The sequence below is a fragment of the Leucopleurus acutus genome (assembly GCF_964270905.1).
Source record: "Leucopleurus acutus genome assembly, chromosome: 6".
NCBI classification, from domain to species: Eukaryota; Metazoa; Chordata; class Mammalia; order Artiodactyla; family Delphinidae; genus Leucopleurus; species Leucopleurus acutus.
This window is the reverse complement of record NC_139149.1, coordinates 55,176,985-55,199,663: the sequence shown is the minus strand read 5'-3', so window position 1 is coordinate 55,199,663 and position 22,679 is coordinate 55,176,985. Positions and strand designations below refer to the sequence as shown.

At 42.0% G+C, this 22,679-nt stretch overlaps 1 protein-coding gene across 1 annotated transcript in view; it reads left to right on the top strand.

Annotated features, from left to right (window-relative positions):
* The window catches only part of STK39 (serine/threonine kinase 39), a gene marked incomplete at its 3' end in the record, with an annotated part of 307,961 nt that overhangs the window by 66,602 nt on the left and 218,680 nt on the right, over positions 1 to 22,679 (top strand). Inside the window, exons 3-5 of the mRNA XM_082841363.1 lie at positions 11,261 to 11,369; positions 14,714 to 14,855; positions 16,051 to 16,106. Coding sequence (XP_082697489.1) covers positions 11,261 to 11,369; positions 14,714 to 14,855; positions 16,051 to 16,106 — 307 coding nt within the window. The remainder of the gene's footprint in view (positions 1 to 11,260; positions 11,370 to 14,713; positions 14,856 to 16,050; positions 16,107 to 22,679) is intronic.

The window sequence follows — 22,679 nt, the reverse complement described above, 5'->3', positions numbered from 1 at the left end:
TAGATGGTGGGAAAACAAAGAGGGGTCTTTTTAGTTGTGGAGCCCAGGGACTGGCCAGTGAGTCTCTTCATTTTGGTACTGGGTTGGTGAGATGTTTGAGCTAGGAATATCTTTCTGCAGATTTCCTCTTTATTTGTCTAGAAATGGGTTAGCAGATCGATAGATTCTCTAATGTGTACTCCATTGAGGAAGTTCTTGCTTTCCAGTAGGAACCTAAGGCTTGCTAAGTGGGTCTGACCCACCGTCATGCAGACTAGTATATTCTTGTTGAAGATGGCCTTGAGGTTTCTTGAAAGGCCTTGGTTCTCTGGTTTGTGGTCAACCTCAAAGGTTAGGGATGCTACTCGAGGGCACACTTGGCTTCCGTTAAAATTTATTACGTGGATGGAGAATTTATTCCATGGTCAGATGACTTTTCTGAAGTCATCTATGTTTTTCAGTCTCTGTTAAACCAGGTGACAGTGAATTCCATAAATGTGACACAGTCCTTCCTTTTATTTATCCTAAATCCCACTTTTTTCAGCCTTCAGGGCACACTCTCCTTTAGTTCTACCCAGGGATTGTTGACCATTTTGGGTCATCATCTTACTTGACTTTATGATTTTTAGATTTTAATCATATCCTTCTCAATTTTTTTTCTCTAGACTAGAATTCTCATATTTTTAGTCTGTCCTTGGTACTGAGTCACAGAAAACTCAGTACCATTTTCTCATTCTTTAATTTACATCAGTGCTATCAAATCTTACAGTTTAATTCTTAGGGGCAGGAACGCTTTAGGTGTAGGAAAAACCATGGCCCTGGACTTGGACAAAGTGCTTATTTCTTAAAAAACACCTATGCACCAGTGATGAATGCTGCAATTTGTGGTAGAGGGAAGATTGCTTCCTGGGTCAGAGGGCCTGCATTCTCCACTTGGGTCCTGGACTTGGGATGAATCACTTTCACTTCTGGTGCACAGTCTCCTCATTTGTTCAATAAGGAAGTATACTCGAAGGCAAAAATTTATTTTCACCACCAAAAGTTCTATGATTCTGTGTATTTAAAAATTAATTCTTTTAATGAAATCCCCTTTTAAAATCATTTAAATAGAAACACTAATTACTAGCAAATTATGCTTTATAATTCAGGATGCTTTATAATTCAGGATAGCGTCAAGTCACTCCAGTGTTGTGGTGTAACGGTAAAAATTCACCATAAATTCGTAGATTTGGGTACACAGAGGGCCATCTGTTTCTCCTATGTACATAATGAAAAAATTTCTCAGTCTTGAAATAGAACAACTCTAGCATTTGCCCTTCTCTTCCTGTATCATCTTATAAAGATATTTTGCTCTCACTGCCAGTATTTGTAAGTAAATCGTGCTTACATTGCTCAGAACGAAGCCCTGCTCATTTTGCTTTCTGCTATAGTGCTATTTTATTTATATATTTATTTTTTAATAAATTTCTTTCTTTCTTCTCCCGCCGCCCGGCGCAGGCTTCTGATTGCAGTGGCTTTTCTTGTTGTGGAGCACAGACTCTAGGCACGTGGACTTCAGTAGCTGTGGCACGTGGGCTCAGTAGTTGTAGCTCACAGGCTCTAGAGTGCAGGATCAGTAGTTGTGGCACATGGGCTTAGTTGCTCCGCAACATGTGGGATCTTCCCAGCCCAGGGCCCGAACCTGTGTCATCTGCATTGGCAGGTGGATTCTTAACCACTGCACCCCTAGGGAAGTCCCTATTTTATTAATTATTTTGCTTTTCTCTTGATCTGCAGTTCCCTCTGTACTCCCCTTTCTCTACCCCTGACCCTTTACCTTTTCCCCCTCACTCCTTCCATACTTTCCTTCCATTTCTTTAGAGGAATGAATTAGCTATGATTTGTAGGTTATTTTGGAGAATAAAGCTCTAGATATTGACTTTGCCCAATGGTCATTTGAGAGAATAGTTATCTCCTATTATCTGACACAGGCTTCTCTCTTCCTTTTAAAATTAAATTATATAGTATTTGGGGACCTCTAAGCAGTTCCTCTAGTCAGAAGGCGTTTTTTCCCTTTTAATTGAGATTTTAAAAAATGAAGAAGAAAATTTCTTCTGGTGCATTTTAACCCAATCTCTGTAATTGTGTTAATACTTTCGCAAATCTTGTTTATTATAGAAAAAAATTTATACCAGTTTGAGGACATCAGCTTAAAAAGCTGGAAGCTATAATGTATGTGTTTTCTCTGTTGTGTCAGTGAAAGTACTTTCCATTCTTTTTGAACTAAAGAACTTTCTAATTAGTAAATTAATTATTCATATCCCAGCACATCCCTTGTGATATGTGGTAATAAATTGCATTTGGCTATTTCTTGTAGAATCTTTTGTTCCAAGGGTATAGCGTTAAAATATAAGCCTACTTCACTGAGTGTAGTACTATTTTGAGCATTTCAGTCTCAAGTATTACATTTTATAGTGTCATTTGTCCCTTGCCACTTGGCTTTGTAATTATTTTCATATGATTTGATGTTTGTGCTTACCCAAGTATAGTCCAATTGAGGGCAGAATTAGAAATGAGAAACTTTTGGATAATTTGAGGACGTACCATTTTGTTTTGTTTTGTTTTGTTTTGTTTTGTTTTATGCGGTATGCGGGCCTCTCACTGCTGTGGCCTCTCCCATTGCGGAGCACAGGCTCCGAACGCGCAGGCTCAGCGGCCGTGGCTCACGGGCCCAGCCGCTCTGCGGCATGTGGGATCTTCCCGGACCGGGGCATGAACCCGTGTCCCCTGCATCGGCAGGCGGACTCTCAACCACTGCGCCACCAGGGAAGCCCAGGACGTACCATTTTTAAGAAATTAGAGAATATCACATATGCAAAAGTAACTTATTTTTACAGCTCTAAAGTTACATTAGCTTAGGAATATGTATAATTTGGCTGGAGAAAAATAATTTTCTTTTTGGAACGTTAAATTTAAAAGTTATAGCAGATCCAGATAATAATTAAATATCCTAATTGAATTTACTTTTAAGTATTCTTATACATTTGTTAGAAATGGCTTGCTAAAATGTTTAACATCTCTCTTTTTTTTTTTTTCAAAATGTAAACAGAAATTAACATTTCAAGGCCCCTCAGGTTTCTGGACTTATATGTGCTGGGTAACAGAGAGACCCAGTACATACTCATTTTCAGAGTAGGAGAAAACGGGGAAAACATTCCCAGATTGAATGAATACAACTTCAGTTACATCTTTTTTTTTTTTTTTTTTTAATACTTCACTTTTGCCATCCTCATAAACTTCTGGAAAATGTTATTGCTTGGGTTGAGACAGATGGTTCTGTTCTTTCCTATGTTATTGTCTTTCTTATTTTGGTTTGATTATATTTCCACAATTAATTAAGCTGACTCTGAAAAAGAAGGACTCGGAAACAGGGAGAAGGCTGAAGAGTGTTCAGCGGGGTTTCTGCCTCTGTTCCCTGGCAGAACCCCAGACTGCAGATCATACCCAGGCGTGGGACACGGGAGGCCGCAAAAAAGAAACACACGTTTCACCTCGCACTCTTATCCTTTGGTGATGAAGGCAAAAATAACAGCAGTGCTGAAAACTGGCCTGGAGGTTTCTAGCAGCATTAATTGGCTGACAAGAAAGATGCTTCGTGTTTCTGTTTTTAACGAAGTCTTCAACTTTATTTTTCCCAGTATACCCAGTCATGGACAGTTAAATGATCAGATAGCAGTTGTTGATAGCTGAGTCTGATTCAGATTCCTGATGGCCAGCTTAAGAGCTTGCAGAACCCATAAGGCATCCTTGTTACTGTTTGCTGAAGAACTTTTCCAGCCAACTCTGAAAGAAAATGGTTCTTCCCCATTGAACTTTGCACATCACTCCTTTACTCTTTGCTTTCTTTCCTCTCCTTGGAAAGAGTTATTTTCTCTTGGTGAAAAATAACTATGGCGGCGACTTTTTCATTTCCAAGCAAAATTCTTTAGTGTTTTGGGGAACAGTTTTTGCAGAATGACCATCATTCATAACCAAGCAGATAGGCCCTGGGATGGGCATTCTGTTCTGTCGGAAGTAGATGTTTACCCATTGTGATTTCTCTGCTGATTTCAAGGGATTTTCCAGACCTACCTCCAGCTCCCCTGATACTTTACCTTTTACAACTGCTCTCTCTAGTTTTAAATACTTCTCCACAAACACTGATTAAGGCTATCACAAAATTTGTTTCCCTTTTCCTAATTTCTTACAAGTGTTTCCCTGTCTTCAAAACATCTAGACTTCCCCCATTTCTAATCCTGTCTTCATCTGGGCTGTACTTGGATAGACAGATACCAAATCATATGAAAATGATTATAAAACTAACTGGTGAGGGACATTGGTTGATTTACTCATAAGTAGTACAGGTCAGAATCTGTGACTTAACTCTTCCTTGAGTAGGTTTTTTCCTATTGGTACTCTTATTTTAAAAGAGGCAGAAGTTTGCTGCATATGTGGCATTTAATTTTTTGTAATTAAAAAACCCTCACAATGACATTTTTCATGATTGAAAATGACAGTCCAAAAAATACAGTGCTCTTAGGAGAGCTTTGTCATCTTTTCCTTCCAATTCTTGGCTGACATTTGAAATCATTGAAGTTTATGGGTTTTTTTTTTTTCTTTTTCTTAAAAAAAAATTCAGCTACTTACAGTATTGGGTTACTTATGAATGTTGATGAGGTTACCCTTCATAATGATGCTGATGTTATGGAAGTGCAAGCCTGACGACGACTTTCTGAAAAGTGTTTTCAATTAACGCGGTTACCCTCATATCATTTAAGGAATTCTTTAGATGCTTGGAGGGTGTTGCATGCATTTTAAAGATGTATTTGGTTATCTCTTGCATTTGGAAATATACGTTTTATTTGATAGTATTTGTGGGTCATATATTTATTTTTCCTTTTTAGATTAAGTTGCAGTGTGGAAATGTGCTTGGGAGGTAGATGTTTCTCTCAGCATTTCATTGAAAGAATGAATACATCTCAGTGCTTAGCTGGAAAGCAGCGCTTCTCAGCCTTCGCTACACAGTAGAATCACCTGGGAGCTTTTGAAAAATTTCATTCCCAGGCTGTGTCGTAAACCAATTTTACATCAGTGTCTCTGGGGCTGAGATCCAGGCATTGGTATTTTTTAAAGCTCCCGAGGCGATTCCACTGTGCAGCCAAGGTTGAGAACAAGTACTTCAGAATAAAGTTAGAAGTAGCACCTCCTCAGATTTAACTGCACATGGTGTTGGAACTCGGGTGGGTGTGACTTCTCAACCAAGGCTGAGTAGGATATTTTGCCACCAGTATCAGATAAAGAAGAATTTATTGAAGATTTAGCTAAGGTATTAAAATATGCTAATTTGGTTAAGTATAGTTTACTCTTTTGAATTCAGGATCCATTTAAATCTCTTTCCTTTTAGCACTTTGTGAATCGCATCGTCTTCAGGACAACAGAAACTAGACTTTATCCTAATTCTTATGTCTCCAAGCTCTTTTTTGTTTCTCTTTGTTCTGAAAGCTTTGCATAATCTGTTTAGACTTCTTAATTTCAAAAGCGTTTGAGGCAGCATACTAGATACATGAAGTATGATAAGGTGGTATAAATTAAACACAGGATGAGTTACTAAGGGAAAACACAGTTGAGGATGTTGTAGAGTTAGGAATGAAGCGAAAAACTCATGGCCCGATGACCCGGACACGTGTTACAGGACACTCCTTGAGCCAGCAGGGCACAGAGCATGTTCATTATGTGACGTTTCTGTGGGGAAGGGTGAGGGCTGCCGCTAAGGGCTGTCTCTGTGCCTCTGAGACTTCAGTCGGGAACGTGGGACACATGGGGTTAGTGATCAGCGTGGGCATGCTCACACACAAAGAAGGAACTGAGACATCGAGGGACTGACTTTCAACCTTCCTGTCATGTGCTAGGCCTTCTGCAGGGAGTTGTATAGATCTCATTTTGCTTATTTCACAACAGTCCTGTGTAGATGGCATTATTAAGCTTGTATTACAGAAAAGGATTCTGAGGCTCAAAGATGCTGGATGACCTGCGCAGGTAATCAAGCTGTGGTCAGTGGCAAAGCCAAGCTTCCAAGCCAGCTGTGTCTTAGAGTGCAGCCCTTCCGAAGTGGCTCCTGCTGGCTCACATCCCTGTTAATCATGGTTCCTGCTTATTCTCAGTAATAGTAATAGGAGAAAAAAATTGGGGGGGGGGATGGTTAGACAAAGGCCATATAGCAATATTAGAAAATTGCTCATAAATATTTAAACACAGTTTTGATTTTTTTTTTTTTTAATTTAAAACTTTCCCGGCTTCCCTGGTGGCGCAGTGGTTGAGAGTCCGCCTGCCGACGCAGGGGACGCGGGTTCATGCCCCGGTCCGGGAGGATCCCACGTGCCGCGGAGCGGCTGGGCCCGTGGGCCATGGCCGTTGGGCCTGCGCGTCCGGAGCCTGTGCTCCGCAACGGGAGGGGATGCGGCGGTGAGAGGCCTGCCTACTGCAAAAAAACCAAACCAAAACAAAAAAACTTACCAGTTTTTGGGGGTAGTTTTTTTCCTCCCAGCTCATCACATTTTCAGGGTAGGACGCTTTATGTTTTTTTGTGCAGCCAAACCTAGTTTGTCCCATATAAGAGGGATGTGTCATGTCCGGTTTCGGCGAATTCATCCGGGCTGGGCCAGCAGCAGTGTGTGGGTGTCCCTCTTTGATATGCCTTCAGCCCACATCGCTCCCAGCAGAGATGCTGCTGTGGCTGCCACTTTGGTGCTAGCAGGTGGAACGGGTTTTTACTCGCTGCCCCATTTTAGGTCGCTTTTCCCACTCTTGTGAAATTTCACTTGTACTGCGTTTCAGGTGAAGCTGCAAGAGCAGATCCAGCTCTTCAAGCCACTGGGAAGCTTAAATACCGTGCTGTGGCTTGGTTTGGCACTTGATGACATGTCTGAGTCAGATTTCACTAGACTTCCAAGGGAGCCACTGTGTTACATTCCTTGACTATAGTTTTGGCAAATGTGTTGCCTGGGTTTCAGAGTTCTGTGAGTTCTTCCAACTTTGACCTCATGTTTTTCTCTCGCTTTGAATTTTTTACCCTTTCCCGTAGTTGTGAAATTCAAACCACTTTAATCCCACGATCTCCCACATTTCCAGCTTTGCCTCCTACCCCTTTCACGAGGTCTCACTCAGCTAGGCCTCGCCACCGGGCCTGTTCTCCTACCCTTCCTTCCAACCCTGGGGCCTGGGTTGCAGCCAGTCGTCTGTGCTCCTTCCTTTCACATCCCCACCACCCGAGGGCCTGTCTGCCTGCCTTCTGCCACTTTGTCACTCAAAGTCTGGTTTCTGGACCTGAAGCATCAGCATCAGTTAGAAGCCTCTTAGAAATGCATAATCTCAGGCCCCACCCCAGACCTACTGGATCAGAATATGCATTTTCACAAGGTCTGCAGGTGATCTGTGTGCACATTCAGGTTTGAGCAGCGCTGCTCTAAGTCACACATCTTCCGTAGATTGTGTCCTAATTGAGGGAATAGAGTGTTGGAACCCAGGTATTCTGTAGGAAGAATTGGATAAAAAGGATTCTTTTTTCATCCATTTATTCATCTTTGGGTGATACTTTGGTTACTTTTAGGGATGGAAGGGATGAGTATGTTTGGGGGTAAATGGCTTTGCCTACCCATGTGGGTAAAGTTAAGGCACTGGGAAAAGCTTGGATAATTTAATTGATAGGCTGTTACCAAGAAAGGATTCATACAGCAACCATCATCACTGTTGAAAGAAAATGGGGAGAGTAGTTCTGTAGAAAGAATATTTGACTCAAGTAATAGTTATATTTTTCAAGTTATAAAAAATATATAGGGGGCTTCCCTGGTGGCGCAGTGGTTGAGAGTCTGCCTGCCGATGCAGGGGACGCGCGTTCATGCCCCGGTCCGGGAGGCTCCCACGTGCCGCGGAGCGGCTGGGCCCGTGGGCCATGGCCGCTGGGCCTGCGCGTCCAGAGCCTGTGCTCCGCAACGGGAGAGGCCGCAGCGGTGAGGGGCCCATGTACGGTGGAATATATATATATATATATATATATATATATATAAAAAATTGTCTTGGCTGGGTGGGGGTCCTCTTCCAGGCTGCAGACTTCTCTCTGCTTCCTCATGTGGTGGAAGGGGTGAGCTGGCTCTCTGAGGTCTCTTTTATAAGGGCACTAATCTCATTTATGAAGGCTCCACCCTCGTGACCTAATCACCTCCCAAAGGCCCCACTTCCTAATACCATCTGCTGCTTAGGAATTTGGTAGGGACACAAACATGCAGACCACAGCAAAATTATAAATACAGTTGACCCCTGAACAATGCAGGTTTGAACTGTGGAGGTCCCCTTATACTTGTTTTCTTCAATAGTGAATACTATAGTACTCCATGACTATGGTTGGTTGAATCTGAGGACACGGAGGAATGAAACCTTGGATACCTAGGGAGGATTTTTGATGAACGAAGGGTCGGCGCCCCCTATGTTGTTCAAGGGGAAACTGTATAAAAATTTTGTATCTCTGTAAAAGGCAACTAAGCAAAAGGTTTATATATAAATTAATTTAAGGGTTGGATAGGCCGGTATAACACCTATTTCTTCCTTTTTAAAAGTGTATTTCTACCCCGTTTGTGGAAATATTACTTAATATGGGGGTTCAGTGGTAGCACAGGTCATATCCCAAGGCAGAGTGACCGGTGTTTTTCCCTAAGGCAAGTTTCATCGTGTCTTCACACATTAGAGGCTCTACTGCAGGGAAAGGCTGTGTAGTAGAATAGGTGGTGTAGGAGTGGGGGATATGGACTCCTGGCCAAGCGGTGAAGAGGGCAGTGAGATTATGAGTGGTCAGACTGATGCAAGTCCCACCTCTCTTCTCAGGACCCACCTCTTCTTTGATCTGCCCTTACACTGCTCATAGGGTATATTAGTAGTGGTAGTATCTGTGTCTCTTCTTTTTTTTTTTTTAATCCTCAGGACTTTTAAATATCCAGCTGGTACCTCTAAGGCCCTGAAATTTGAAGGAATAGAATTTGATAAGTTACATCCGTAGGCTATCTAAAACAGTTTCTCCATAGGTTAATTAAAAGAGTTTCTCTCTCTCTCTCTCTCTCTCTCTCTCTCTCTCTCTCACACACACACACACACACACACACAGTAGCTCACTGCCATCATCTCAGAGAATCTGATCCTCTGGGTAGGAAGTGATACTGACCATCTAAATGCAAAGGTCTAAAAAAAACGTGTTTTTCCAGACTCTGACCCGGCTTTGCTTCCATGCAAAAGAATTTCCTTTCATATGAGCACCGGTTGTTGATTGTATGCTTTAATGATTTAAAAGTTTGGTGTTAGAGAGCTAGAAAGGCATTCATTTACATCGGATATAAAATGGTGAGAATGCAGAGCACACACACTTGGAAGACACATTATTCTCATTTCTGTGAATAACGGGGGCATCTGTTTAAACTGGACCCTACATAGAGCTGCAGGCCTTCAAAGTGGGCCATCCCCACACCGAGCAGATGCTAGCCACTTGAAATAGGAATGCTGGTCAGCGTTCCATTTCTCCTTCAGAAGCGTCTTACGGTATCAAAACCTAACACCAGAAACAGATGGAAACTGGACCTTAGGTTTCAGATCTTCTTCAAAGGACAGGAGGTGCTGAATTGAAAAGTGTTAGATTTAGAAAACCTGTCATCAGTGAAGTGGATGAGGAAAATGATGAAGGGGAAGTGTTGTCATATAATGAAAGGAAAATAGAAAAATTAGTGATTTTCTTACAAGTTTATCCATGATAAAAAGCACCTAAATAAATGCATGTATTAAGATGTATATATGTGTTATATGTCATGGTATTTAGGCCAAGTTAATTGACATGTAGGGTCACCTTAGTAATTTGAGGATTAAAGTAGTACTGGATATATAAAGATAGCAGCTCAAATTGGAATATTCTGGTTGGCAACTTTCAGTTAACGCAAAGTAGACACTCATTATTGAAAATATTTACAGGATGCACAGATATACTTTTATTTCATCATAAATACATAATAACATAAGCGAGGTTTCTGTGATGACTTAGGTTAGTCATTCTTGTGGCTTTTGGTCAGCACCTTGAAAGTGAGTTACACTGGTCTGGTACCTTTGATTGAGGGTTAGCATTCAACTGACTTTTTTTTTTTTTTTGCGGTACGTGGGCCTCTCACTGTTGTGGCCTCTCCCGTTGTGGAGCACAGGCTCCGGACGCGCAGGCTCAGCGGCCATGGCTCACGGGCCCAGCCGCTCTGCGGCATGTGGGATCTTCCCAGACTGGGGCACGAACCCGTGTCCCCTGCATCGGCAGGCGGACTCTCAACCACCGCGCCACCAGGGAAGCCCTCCACTGACATTTTATAGGAGTCATGTGGCGGTAACATAAAACAGCAAACCAAAACCAACATGAGCTTGAGTACTGCAGAAGACTGTGGCTTGTTGAAGTTGCCCATGTGTTTGGTTTCAAAGCTTTGTTGTTTTGTCTTTTGATAAAACTTTTTTCTAAACTGTGACCCACAGAGCATTATTTTCCTGCATTGTTCCTGTGGATTCAACTATGACAGTTTGTCTACTGCAAGACTTCTCAGAGCCTTTGACAGTACTAACATACCCTGTGACGTGACGCCTGTAAACTGAGATGTAGTATCTGATGTTGCCCAAGCTTATGTCGTTTTACCAGCTGCCTCTCCCACCCCCACCTTGCTTTTTTCCTTGATGGAATATCTACCATGGAAGATAGTTTGGGAAATGGTACTCTAGCATTTTTATAGGTAGTTTTTCACGTACCATCACAGCAGTGCTCAGAAACAAGCAGTTTTGTTGCCCCTTTTTGGATGAGTGAGGAACACCAGGGTTCAGGTTGGCACCAGGACCCAGGTCTCCTAATAGCTCGCCAGTCTTTTAACTCTGTCGAGGCTTTGGGTTCAGGTAGGAGGCACTTATCACATATGGCCGCTGGGGGGGGTTATAGAGCTGTGTGCTGATCTGAAGTTCCTCTGTCCTGTGGCTCGTCCTCAGGGCTCTGGGGTCTCCTGTAGAGGCCTTCCTAATTCTAGCAAGTTGATAACGAGGGTGAGAGAGTTAGTTCTCGTGTGGTTTCTGTGAAATAATGGTTTCGGCAGCCCCTTGCCCAGGTGTGCTTTAAGTAGGAAAGTTACCCAGATATTCAACTATGGTTCACTTGTGTCTTGCTTCCCGATTTTCGCCCCATGGTACATGTCATGTTTTGCTTTTTTTATAGAAAGAAATTCAAGCCATGAGTCAGTGCAGCCATCCCAACGTAGTGACCTATTACACCTCTTTTGTGGTAAAAGATGAACTTTGGCTGGTCATGAAATTACTAAGTGGAGGTAAGTGGATTTTGTCATTTTTGTTTGTTTGCTTGTTTTCTTCTTTTGTGCGAGTCAGCATATTGAATAAGACTTTAGATTTGATCCCCTTACTCCCGTATTTATAAGTTTTCTTAGTTTATTCTTTGCCTAGAGAGTAAAGTCCGGATTTCCTCACATTGATACTCAGAGCCTTTCATAATTCAGCTTAACTTGTAGAATATCTGTGTCCTCTTTTTACCCCGGCCTTCTTGGTGTGGGTGAGACTCCCCAGATGCCTTCTGCCCTCTGAGGTCTCTGTGTTGTTACTTAGCCCCAGATGTCTGTCTATCCTTCTCCACGTGCCCAAGTCCTGAAAGGCCCCATCCTCTCTGTAGCCACCCCTTACTCTCTTTAGAAAAGTTAACCAATCCTTCCTCTTTAAAGCCTTCATTCTTAATGTTATTCAAGTCTCTAACACACTGTAATGAGTTATTTCAGTGTGGTTTACTAAAGGTCCGTGGTGATGGAAATGTTCTGCGGCTGTGCTATCCAGTTTCTACTAGTGACTCTTAAACATTTGACATGTGGCTAGTGTTACCCAGGGACTGAATTTCTATTCAATTTTAATTAGCTTACATTTAAATAACCTCAGGTGGCCAGTGGCCTATGGTATTGGACAGTGTAGTTTTAGATTGTGGATTTCAGGAAGAAAGCATGTGGGAAGGTGAAGGAACTTTGCCTCTCTAGCCTCAGATCACTGAAGTTAAAAAAGCCACGGACAATTAAATTTATAAGACACTTTCCCATTCCTGTATTTTATCTCTTTTAATCTTTGAACGTCACGCTTTGATAGGGGAGGATAATGATAACGGTTAATTTTCTTGAACACTTCCTCCGTGGCTGGATCCTGTGCCAGGTGATTTACTGACTTTATTTCATTGTAATCTGGACAACACCATTGCATGGCAGGTGCCATGATCCCTGTGTTTCAGAAAGGACACCAGAGCTCAAGAGAGTTAGGCTGCTTGCCCAAGGCCACACACGTCATGCCTGTTAGTGCTGGGATCTGGACACGTAAAAGCTACCCTGTGCTGCAAGTATCATCACCTTCATTTTACAGACCCGAAAACTGGAGCTGAGAAAGCCCGAGGGATTCCTTCCTAATACCCAGCATCCCCATACCTCTCATGTGTTCTCTTTGCAGGGCGTCCCTCCCTGTATATCCATCTTACTGAGACGTGAAGTATGGTTAGGAGTAGAGGAGAACATTTGGTGGTACCTGGACGAAGCCAGAACTGACAGTGCAGGGTTTATTTGGTGGAGCCCATTTTTGTCTGCAGACCCAGTTCAGCTAAGGCTAAATCAAGGCAGCATCACAATTAAAAAATTTTTTTTTTTTAGAGAAACTGTCTTGGATCCAGCAGAGGCCTTGCAGTGAGATGACGAAGGCATTGTAATTGCCTTGGGTCTGCTTGTGTAGGTCTCGGTAGGGAGCCTGGGAGAGCTTAGTTTGGTTCTGTTTCCAGTCTTGTCAATCCTATTAGTTATTGTTTCCTTGAGTGCTGACTCTGGCTTTTAATTAAAAGGGAAAAGAAAAATGGAAGGAAAAAGGAAGCCCGTTGGAGCCTACCGCAATGTTGAGTGTCAGGACTGCTTCTTGGTTCTGCTGAGGGTGGTGCTGTATTGATAAGATGATCTTAACCTGGCCTCTCCTTGTAGGGGAGGAAACACTAACTGAGGAAACAAGAAATTCTGGTGACCTGGGGCCCTGTGGATTTTAATTCCTCTCTTTATTTTTATCCCAATTAACCTTTTATAAGCTTGAGAATATCCCCTGTGCCCTTTCCTAAGGACTGGATAGAAAATTTCAGTGTCTTTTTAAAAGAATCCAATTTAGTCTCCCCTGGCCCTAGGTAAGAGGAACAGGTTTCCACAGGTAAGGGGAATGTGGGCAGATGTAGCCTTTCGCTCATTTTGCTTTCAGCAGGCCAGAAATGCATGCATGCCTGGTATGGTATATCCTTAAAAGAAAAATTAAAATGTTTTTGGAAGTATCGTTTTCTAAATGACCCCCAAATCCAAGAGTCAATGAATAAAGAGATGTTTGTTGTTTCTCCCCGAGGGGAAAGGTATGCATTTGTTTTCTTCTATATTATTTTATTACATCAGATCTCTTACTGAGTGGCAGGTGGCTAGCCTGGTGTAGTAATATCTGATGGGGAAACTCAGTCCTCTCAGTTAAATCAGGGAGAGCCTGGAGCCATGTTCGGGTCCTGAGATAGGCTATTTGGTAACTCTTCAGAAGTGTTGAACCCCCAGGTAATTATGGCTCTTAAGGTGACCGGGAAGTTTGGAATATTAATTAACATGTGTTGAAGCATGAATTCACAGTGCCAAGGATACTAATCTGTTTATAGTAACAAAATACTATGTATTTATTTCTTTATTATTAAACTCTGTACATCACGCCTCAAGTAAATGTAAATGAAGATTGCCTGGAGTCACAGAAAGGAATCTTCTGGTTATAAGCAGGGGTCTAAAGGCAACAGACATTTTTTCTCTCCTCCTACCTGCGGTTAAGGAAAAACTGTGCTTCTTTCTCTCGGCAGTTCCCTGCTGTCTTTTCTCCAGGCCTCTTATTCCTTTCTTTTTCAGTTTAGACATCCCGAACCCTCTTTTAATCTGTAACCAGTTGCATGTGTACGGAAAAGGGACTAACTGTGAAGTGGCCGTGGACAGTCTTCTGCTTCCTGACCCAGAATCCCTCTCATTAAGTTCAGCTGGATGTGTGCTTGCAAACTTGGATTTAGTGTTTTTCTGGTCACGGGCTACCATGCAATTGTTTGTATGCCTTGGGAATATTTGTGTTAAATAAACAAATGAAAGCTATATTTTGTTGTTCTCGTTTAGCTTTTTATTTTTCTAAGGATTTTAAAAAAAAATTTATTTATTTATTTATTTATTTATTTATTTAATTTATTTGTGGCTGCATCGGGTTTTAGCTGCGGCACACGGGATCTTCGTTGAGGCATGCGGGGTCTTCATTGTGGCTTCTCTCTAGTTGTGGCGTGTGGGCTTTCTCTTCTAGTTGTGGTGCGCAGGCTCCAGGGCGTGTGGGCTCTTTAGTTTGCGGCACGCGGGCTCTCTCGTTGAGGCGCGCGAGCTCAGTAGTTGTGGCTCTCGGGCTTCGTTGCCCTGCGACATGTGGGATCTCAGTTCCCTGACCAGGGATTGAACCTGCGTCCCCCTCATTGTAAGGCGGATTCTTTACCACTGGACCACCAGGGAAGTCCCTCGTTTAGTTTTTTAAATAAGGAGGACTATTCTGGAAAGGTAATGAAGGTGCTTATACAGTTGTCTAATTCTTCTTTCTGTCCACTTAGGTTCAATGTTGGATATCATAAAATACATCATTAACCGAGGAGAACACAAGAACGGAGTTCTGGAAGAGGCAATAATAGCAACAATTCTTAAAGAGGTTTTGGAAGGCTTAGACTATCTACACAGAAATGGTCAGATTCACAGGTATGACCCCTGCAGAGATGTTTAAATTCAGCTGTTCATATCTTCAGTCCTAGTTAGTAAAGAATGCTAAGGAAACACACCTCACAGGTAGGTATTGACATATCTCTAACTTAGGTAGTTTAAATAGATGGGAACAAAGTACTTAAGAACGAAACAAGAGAACAAGTTTTGATGAATTATATTGGTGTATTGGTTTATCTGCTTTCACTGAAATAGGAGTAGACTACAGAAAGTACTGTGGGGACTCAAAAAAAATCAGTTTACATTTTATACTCATTTGAAGTATACTCATTTGAACTGGATAGCATCTCTAACTTTCTAATGCAGGCGAGAGTGTTCCAAACATTTAATATGTTAATTATTTTTGACATGGTGGTGGAAGAGAAGGAGGGGAGGCACTAATTTCATCTCTTTTGTGGCATAGAATGCTAATTCTTTAAATAGCTAAACAGCATCGCATATGAGTGCCTGATGCTTCAAATGGGTTAGTGCTCCTTGGGCCCTTAGGAATTGTTGCAAGTAAATAACCACTTACCACTAATATAAATATTGCAATTCCCTTGCCCTGAGCTATAAGTGAGCTGTATGTTTAATGGTATCTATTATGTCTTTCAATAATTAGAAAAATATTACTTTAGAAGGCAAACTTATAAATTGTCATTTTTCTTAAGTGTTAAGACTACTCAGCACAACTTCTACATAGTGAAGAAATACGTTACAGAGTATTGTAATTAGTATTTACCATCAGTCTCTCCCCAGAGGAGAGACTGATCAAATCCATTGTTTCAGAGGCTGAGGGGATTGATTGGAAATTGCATCACAGACACATTTAAGTGGAAGTAGAACCGCTTTACATAGACTGGGCTTTAATTCTCGATAAAATGATAGTATTGTGTGTATATGGCAATCTGTAACTCTGTAACATGAAATAATCTACTCATTATTGTTTTAATTAAATCTGGATAATGATATCACATAAACTGTTCGTTACTAAAATCCTGATCATCCCCCAGGAGCAAACTATAAAATCACAATGTACCTTTGTAACTTTTAAAATCTGTGGTATAATTTTAATATTTATAAAATAATAATTTTGTCAAACATCTCCATTGTATGATATGTATTAAAGTCTCCCTGAGTGAATATAATGTCTGTACTCCATAATTAAATTCTCTTTTTTTTTTTTTTCTAATAGGGATTTAAAAGCTGGTAATATTCTTCTGGGTGAGGATGGCTCAGTACAAATAGCAGGTAAAGCTGGCAAAGATAAAACATTCTTTACCTGTTTACAGAAGTGTTAGGGCTTCAAAGAATGTAGACTTGTTCCTAAGAAATGAACAAATTGCATGTAATCTGTGTTTTTAAATTGAAGTATAGTCGATGTACAACATTATGTAAGTTACAGGTGTACAGTGTAGTGATTCACAATTTTTAAAGGTTATAGTTATTATAAAATATTGGATATATTCCCTATGCTGTACAGTGTATCCTTGTAGCTTATTTCATACATAGTAGTTTGTACCCCTTATACAGTCCCTCCCCCTTTCCCTCTTCCCCTTGGTGACCACGAGTTTGGTCTCTATATCTGTGAGACTGCTTCTTTTTAGTTATATTCACTAGTTTGTTGTATTTTTTAGATTCCACATATAAGTGATATCACACAGTATTTGTCTGTCTCTGTCTGACTTATTTCACTTAGCATACTACCCTCCAAGCCCATCCATGTTGTTGCAAATGGCAAAATTTCATTCTTTTTAATGGCTGAGTAGTATTCCATTGTATGTACCACTGTATCTGGGCTGCCCTATCATAGAATGTTTCGGTCTGAGGTATAACATGTTTTCTTGCTATTTTAGAATGTGGCCTTTTAATAAAAAACAATTTTACTTTTAATTTTTTTATATTTTCTACCTTCCAGATTGAGTAATGGTGATATTTATATAACTGTAAGAAGCACTTTTGAGAGTTTTTGGTTGAGTTTGAAAGTTTAAAACCATTGTACACATTAATTTTAAGCCTTTTATTTCTCAAGAGGTAGCTGAAAGAATTGTGAACTCTTAAAATCTAGGGCTTATTTTGCTCTTAAATTTGACCCTTCATGGTGACTCTTGACAGTTGATAGGCATGGCAAGGCAGTAAAGGTCAAATGAGTGAGAGCCTCAGGCGGGAGCCTTCTACGTGCAGAACCTCTCATTTTGTTAATGCTCCTAGAATAGCCTGAAGGGCCTGGTTCACAATGTAGCCATGTTCATACCAACTCTTGTGTTACGCCCGGTCTGGGAAGGTCTGTCTCAGCATCCTCTCAGCCATCATTGCTTTGGGCATTTTTGGCCGAACAGTCCTTCTCTGTATGGGACTGTCCCTATCATCGCAGGGTGTTCAGCCTTCCGGCTTCCGGGCATTAAATATCACCAGCAGCACGTCCTCCCAGCATCCTTGGTGTGAAGATCATCCATCTAGCTTGCGTTGTTGACGAAATGCTGAAGATGTTGAATCAGCCTAATCTGCTTCTATTTGAGTTGGAGTGGAAGAGTCCTACCTTCTAGCATAGGTTTAGGGTCTTTACATGTCTAGTTATTAGAGCAAAGTTGATGGCATTTCTTCGTCCCACTCTTGTTTCTAGACAAATCTGAGGATCTGGGGTTATTATTAGAAATGTGAGAGTTCAGCAGAAAACAAACCCACCCTCAACACAAAGGATAAGCCTTGAGTCATCTCTTTGTTTCATTGTTTGCCCCTCTCTCGGTACCAGAGGACCAGTCAGGTGATGATGCCCTGGCCTGGATGGCGAGCGTGATGCTGGCCTTAGGCTCTGTATTTAGTTAGGTACTCTTACGGGGACCCTTATTGAGTTATTTTTTAAAGAAGAGACAAGGTGTCTTGAAAATACAAAAGGGAAACTGAGAATTTGTTTCAGATCAAATGTTTCTTCCCTAGGGACCTAATAATGGAAGTGTTATCTTGTATTAGTCCTCCCCTTTGAAAAGATAAATTTAGTCAAGTTCAAGACCGCTGGGGAGGCACTTGTGTCAGTTAAGCACAAAGGCTTTGGAATCAAACAGGCCCAATTTACTACCCACTGTGCAACATGGGGCAAGTTATTGCATCTCTAAGCCTCAGTTTCCCCATCTGTGAGATGGTGATGATAATGCCTATCATTCAGGAAGACGTGGATTTCCTGTGCAGCTATTGAATCATAGGATTCAGACCCCTGTAAGTGCAATGTGCTTTTGGGAGTTACTGAGTGTTCTAGGTAGAGAGGAGATGCCAGTTTGCAGTCGGGAGGTATTTCTATACAGGCATTTTTATTAAATTGTCTAAAAAGATCCTAGAAGAAAGGACCTTAATCTTTAAAACTCCAGTGAAAGGCTTCCCTGGTGGCGCAGTGGTTAAGAATCCGCCTGCCAATGCAGGGGACACGGGTTCGAACCCCGGCCTGGGAAGATCCCGCATGCCGCAGAGCAGCTAAGCCCGTGTGCCACAACTACTGAGCCTGTGCTCTAGAGCCCGCGAGCCACAACTACTGAGCCCCCTTGCCACAACTGCTGAAGCCCACGTGCCTAGAGCCCGTGCTCCGCAACAGTAGAAGCCACTGCAATGAGAAGCCCGCATACTGCACCAAAGAGTAGCCCCTGCTCACCGCAACTAGCGAAATCCGCGCACAGCAACGAAGAACCAAAGCAGCCAAAAATAAATAAATAAAATAAATAAATTTATTTAAAAAAAACACTCCAGTGAATTGGTAATGAATTTTTTAAATTAAAAAAAAATATATATATATATTTATTTAGGCTACGCCGGGTCTTAGTTGCAGCATGTGGGATCTTTAGCTGTGGCATGTGGACTTCTTAGTTGTGGCATGAGTGCGGGATCTAGTGTCCCAACCAGGGATGGAACCCGGGCCCCCTGCATTGGGAATGCGGAGTCTTACCCACTGGACCACCAAGGAAGTCCCTTTTTAAAATTAAAAAAGCATTTTTTGGCCATGCTGCATGGCATGCGGGATCTCAGTTCCCTGACCAGGGATCAAACCCGCGCCCCCCTGCAGTGGAAGTGCAGAGTCTTACCCACTGGACCACCAGAGAAGTCCCTGAATTTTTAATTTTAAAGAAATACACACATTTATACCTATTTTTTTTACTCATAATTTTATATTCTCTGTTTTACAGAGGATCTTCCAAATTGTATAAGTTTTATGTCCCATGAAGACTGGATCCACCCTTGCTTACTGTTGTTGCATGAAGTAAATGAATGTGAGAAATGCTTAGTGTGACCCCCAAAGTGGCAATAGACAGGAAAAGACAGTCTAAGCTTATTTATCATGTTAGCGACGGAGGTGTCCCAGTTAAATATGGTATATGATGTATCTTCACTGTGGAAGACCTACCAATGGAGAATGAAAAGTTCTCTGTACACTGACATGAAAAAAAATCACCAGGCTACGTGGTTAAGTGAACACAACAAGGTGAAATACAATGTATATAATATGCCACCTTTTGTGAAAGAAGTGGGGAGAAATAAGAATATATGTATTTATGTGAAGAAACGTTAGAAGGATAATGGCAGTGGGAGCAGGGGTGGACTGCTGAGTATAGACCTTTTATAACATTTTGAATTTTGAATCATGTGGAAGTATGACCTAGTAAAGCAAATGAAAAGAAATGACTCAACAAACGTAATGAACTCGCAATAAGTCAGAGCCGTTGTTAAACCTTTTATTGTGGAAGTTATCAAACGTAGCCCAAAGTAGAGAAGAGTAGGAAGAATCCTCTGGTACCCATCACCTGGCTTTGGTCCTCATCAGTCTTTGGCCAATTCTTGATTCACCTCTCTTTCCCCTCCCTGCTTTGGAGGCTCTTATCATTATTGATGCTGACTTTTGTTCTTGAGTCATCTAAGTTAGTGCCTTATGTATGCGTATCTTGTCCTTCCTCTAGAGAGTGGCCTTTATCCCACAGGCTAGGGACATTATGAAGAAAAGACTTCAAGTAAACAACTGAAAGCTTCAAACCGTCCAGCATCAGATAGTCTAGCTGTTAAGAAGATAATCTCTGAGATCAACTGGCTTGGTTGAAATTCCCTGGTTACCACTCAAGCTCTGGGACCTTGGTCAGGTGGCTCAACGTCCTAAAGACTCAGTTTCCTTAAAGGGAGATACAGGTATAACCCACTTCATCTTTTTTTTGTGAAATCAAATGAGGCTCTTCATATCTAGCAGTCTTATAACAGTGGCTGGCACATTATAGATACACAGAAAATAGCAGCAGCTGCTACTGCTAATCCTATTACCGCTACTCTTTCTACTGTTAACTACCGCTACTACTGTTACTCCAACTGACAGGATCGCACCGACCCCCTCTCGCACTGCCTGGAGGTCATATGTACTTCAAATTTGTCTTGCAGGAGGTTCAGCTCTGAGGGGCTTTATGCGTTATAAAAAGGGGATGCTTATTAATTATGGAACTTGGAAGCTAACTTGTCATTAATCTTGCTCTAAGCTGATAAAAAAGTACAGCTAATTTTCTCTGTTTTGTGACGAAATGATCATTCTGACTAAAAGGGTCAAAACAGCAGTGAACTGCCTTTGAAATGCAGAGGCAGGTCAGCCCCTGGCTTATTCTACCACCTGCTACTCTGCCAGTCACTCCGTTCCATTATTCTTTTTTTTCTTTCTTTTTTTTTTTTTTTGTGGTACACCGGCCTCTCACCGTTGTGGCCTCTCCTGTTGCGGAGCACAGGCCCAGCCGCTCCGCGGCATGTGGGATCTTCCCGGACCGGGGCATGAACCCGTATCCCCTGCATTGGCAGGTGGACTCTCAACCACTGCGCCCCCAGGGAAGCCCTCATCCCATTATTCTTGTCAGATTACCGACTGGAGCTGCTTCTCTGGGCCTTCAGGAGCACATTGTCCTTTTCTTTTTTCTCAGTTGGGATCCCCCGAGGTAAGATTTCCCGACTTTTTCTCTCCCTCTCAGGTCTGTGGGTTTTTTCCTCACCCTGGGTGGTGGTGTTGAGTGTAACCAGCTGGTGGGTACGATGTTTGGCTCCTGGGTTTGGAAGCGCCCGTGCAGGAAGCTGCCGCTTGGGTTGTCATGAGGATTAAATGTGTCAGTGTCTGTGGTGCTTAGGACGGTGCCTGGCACATGGTGAGGACTTTATAGACAGCCATTCCGGGCTTTCCTTGGTGTCCTTTTTGTGTGTGCGACTTCATGCTTGTGTAATGACGTTACCCGGAAGCCTCATGTCCGGGTGAGTAATGGTCGGCTATCAGGCGTGTAAGTTTCCACTTTCTGTTGATACATCTCTGGAGCCATTGTAGCTTTTCTAGAATTCACAGTGAATGTTCTCCGTGTCCTCTAACCTGAGCATAACATTGAGTTTATGCAGTATTTAAATTTTTTGTGTGGTTTTAACTCTAAAATAAGATTATTGCATTAAAAAGAAACAAAAACATTTGTAATGATTTCTTGGAAGAGATGGATGCTGCTGCTCTCCCCGTGTTACAGGAGTTTGAGATACCAGGAGTCCTCAGGTCTTTTGCTGGCATCTTGGGTGGGTGAAGTAGGGGAGGAGGGTGGGAGAGTTGAAAGCAGAGACTCACAGCAACAGCAGAGCTAGACCGTCTCTTTGTTGCTGTTATATTTGGACAAATAATCCACTGCTTTTACTCGGATTATTTGTATTCTCTTCCTTTCACATCTTTATGCTATCTAGGCTCTGTGTTTTGAAATACGAGTTAAACTGGGGAGAACTTTGCATTTATTTCTTTGAATGTAATGTTTGTTTACCTTGAGAGCATTAATACGAGTATTCTTTTAAAAAGAGTTTTCTTGCTATTCTAATAGAGAACATAACATTTTTTATTAAAATCACTCACTCTATATGTACATATACGTACACACACGTATATGTGTGTATATGTGCGCGTGTATTCTCTTTTTCGGAACTTTTTATTAGAAAAGGGAACATTAAGGGGCCAGGTTCAGACCACTAGAAACTCTTGCCTTATTATACAGCCAACAAGTGTGGTGAATAACGCTGGTATGCTTGGTTCTATTTTCAGCAGTTCCAATTCCATGGGTATTATATATATTTTTATTGAGTGTGGCTGTAAAATCAGTACCTAACGTGTATCGAGTGTTTCCTGTGTGCCAGGCCTGGTTCCACGTGCTGAGTGCACCGTGACTCATTCAGCCTCACCGCAGCCCCATAGGGAGGTGCTCTTATTATGCCTACTTCACACGCTAGAAGCTAAGATACGGAGAAGGGAAGTAAGTGGCCCAGGTCACACGTAGAATAAGTGGTGGAGTCAGGCTTCAGCTTTGGGCAGTTTGGCTCCAGAGCCTGTGATGCCACGTCTGTGGGTTTTCTGGGAAGACAACCCTAAATCTGGATTTGAGTGATCTCAGTTTTTGGTGGAAGACCAATAGCAATCACTAGCGCTTCTCCATCTCTGCAGATCGATTCTGTTTGGGACCAGGGAAGATATTTAGCACCTTTTCCCTCCTTGCTCACAGCATCACGGGTAAGGTTTTAGGGGATGGGAGAAGCCATCATCTTAGGCATCATTTGGTGCGGGATTAAGCGTGGTAGTGACACAACACTCTTTTCAGACTAAAAAACTTCAGGTTAAATGTAGTGAATTAAAACCCGAGGATTGCCTACTCAGGGTTTAAAAGAAAATCCTTTACTTCTTACTAGATCTTCTGTGCTCAGAAAACCTGTGTGTGTGTGTGTGTGTGTGTGTGTGTGTGTGTGAGTGTGAGTGTGAGTGTGAGAGACCTCCTGATAATAAACTTGGAGCAGATGCCTTGGTAAGTGTAA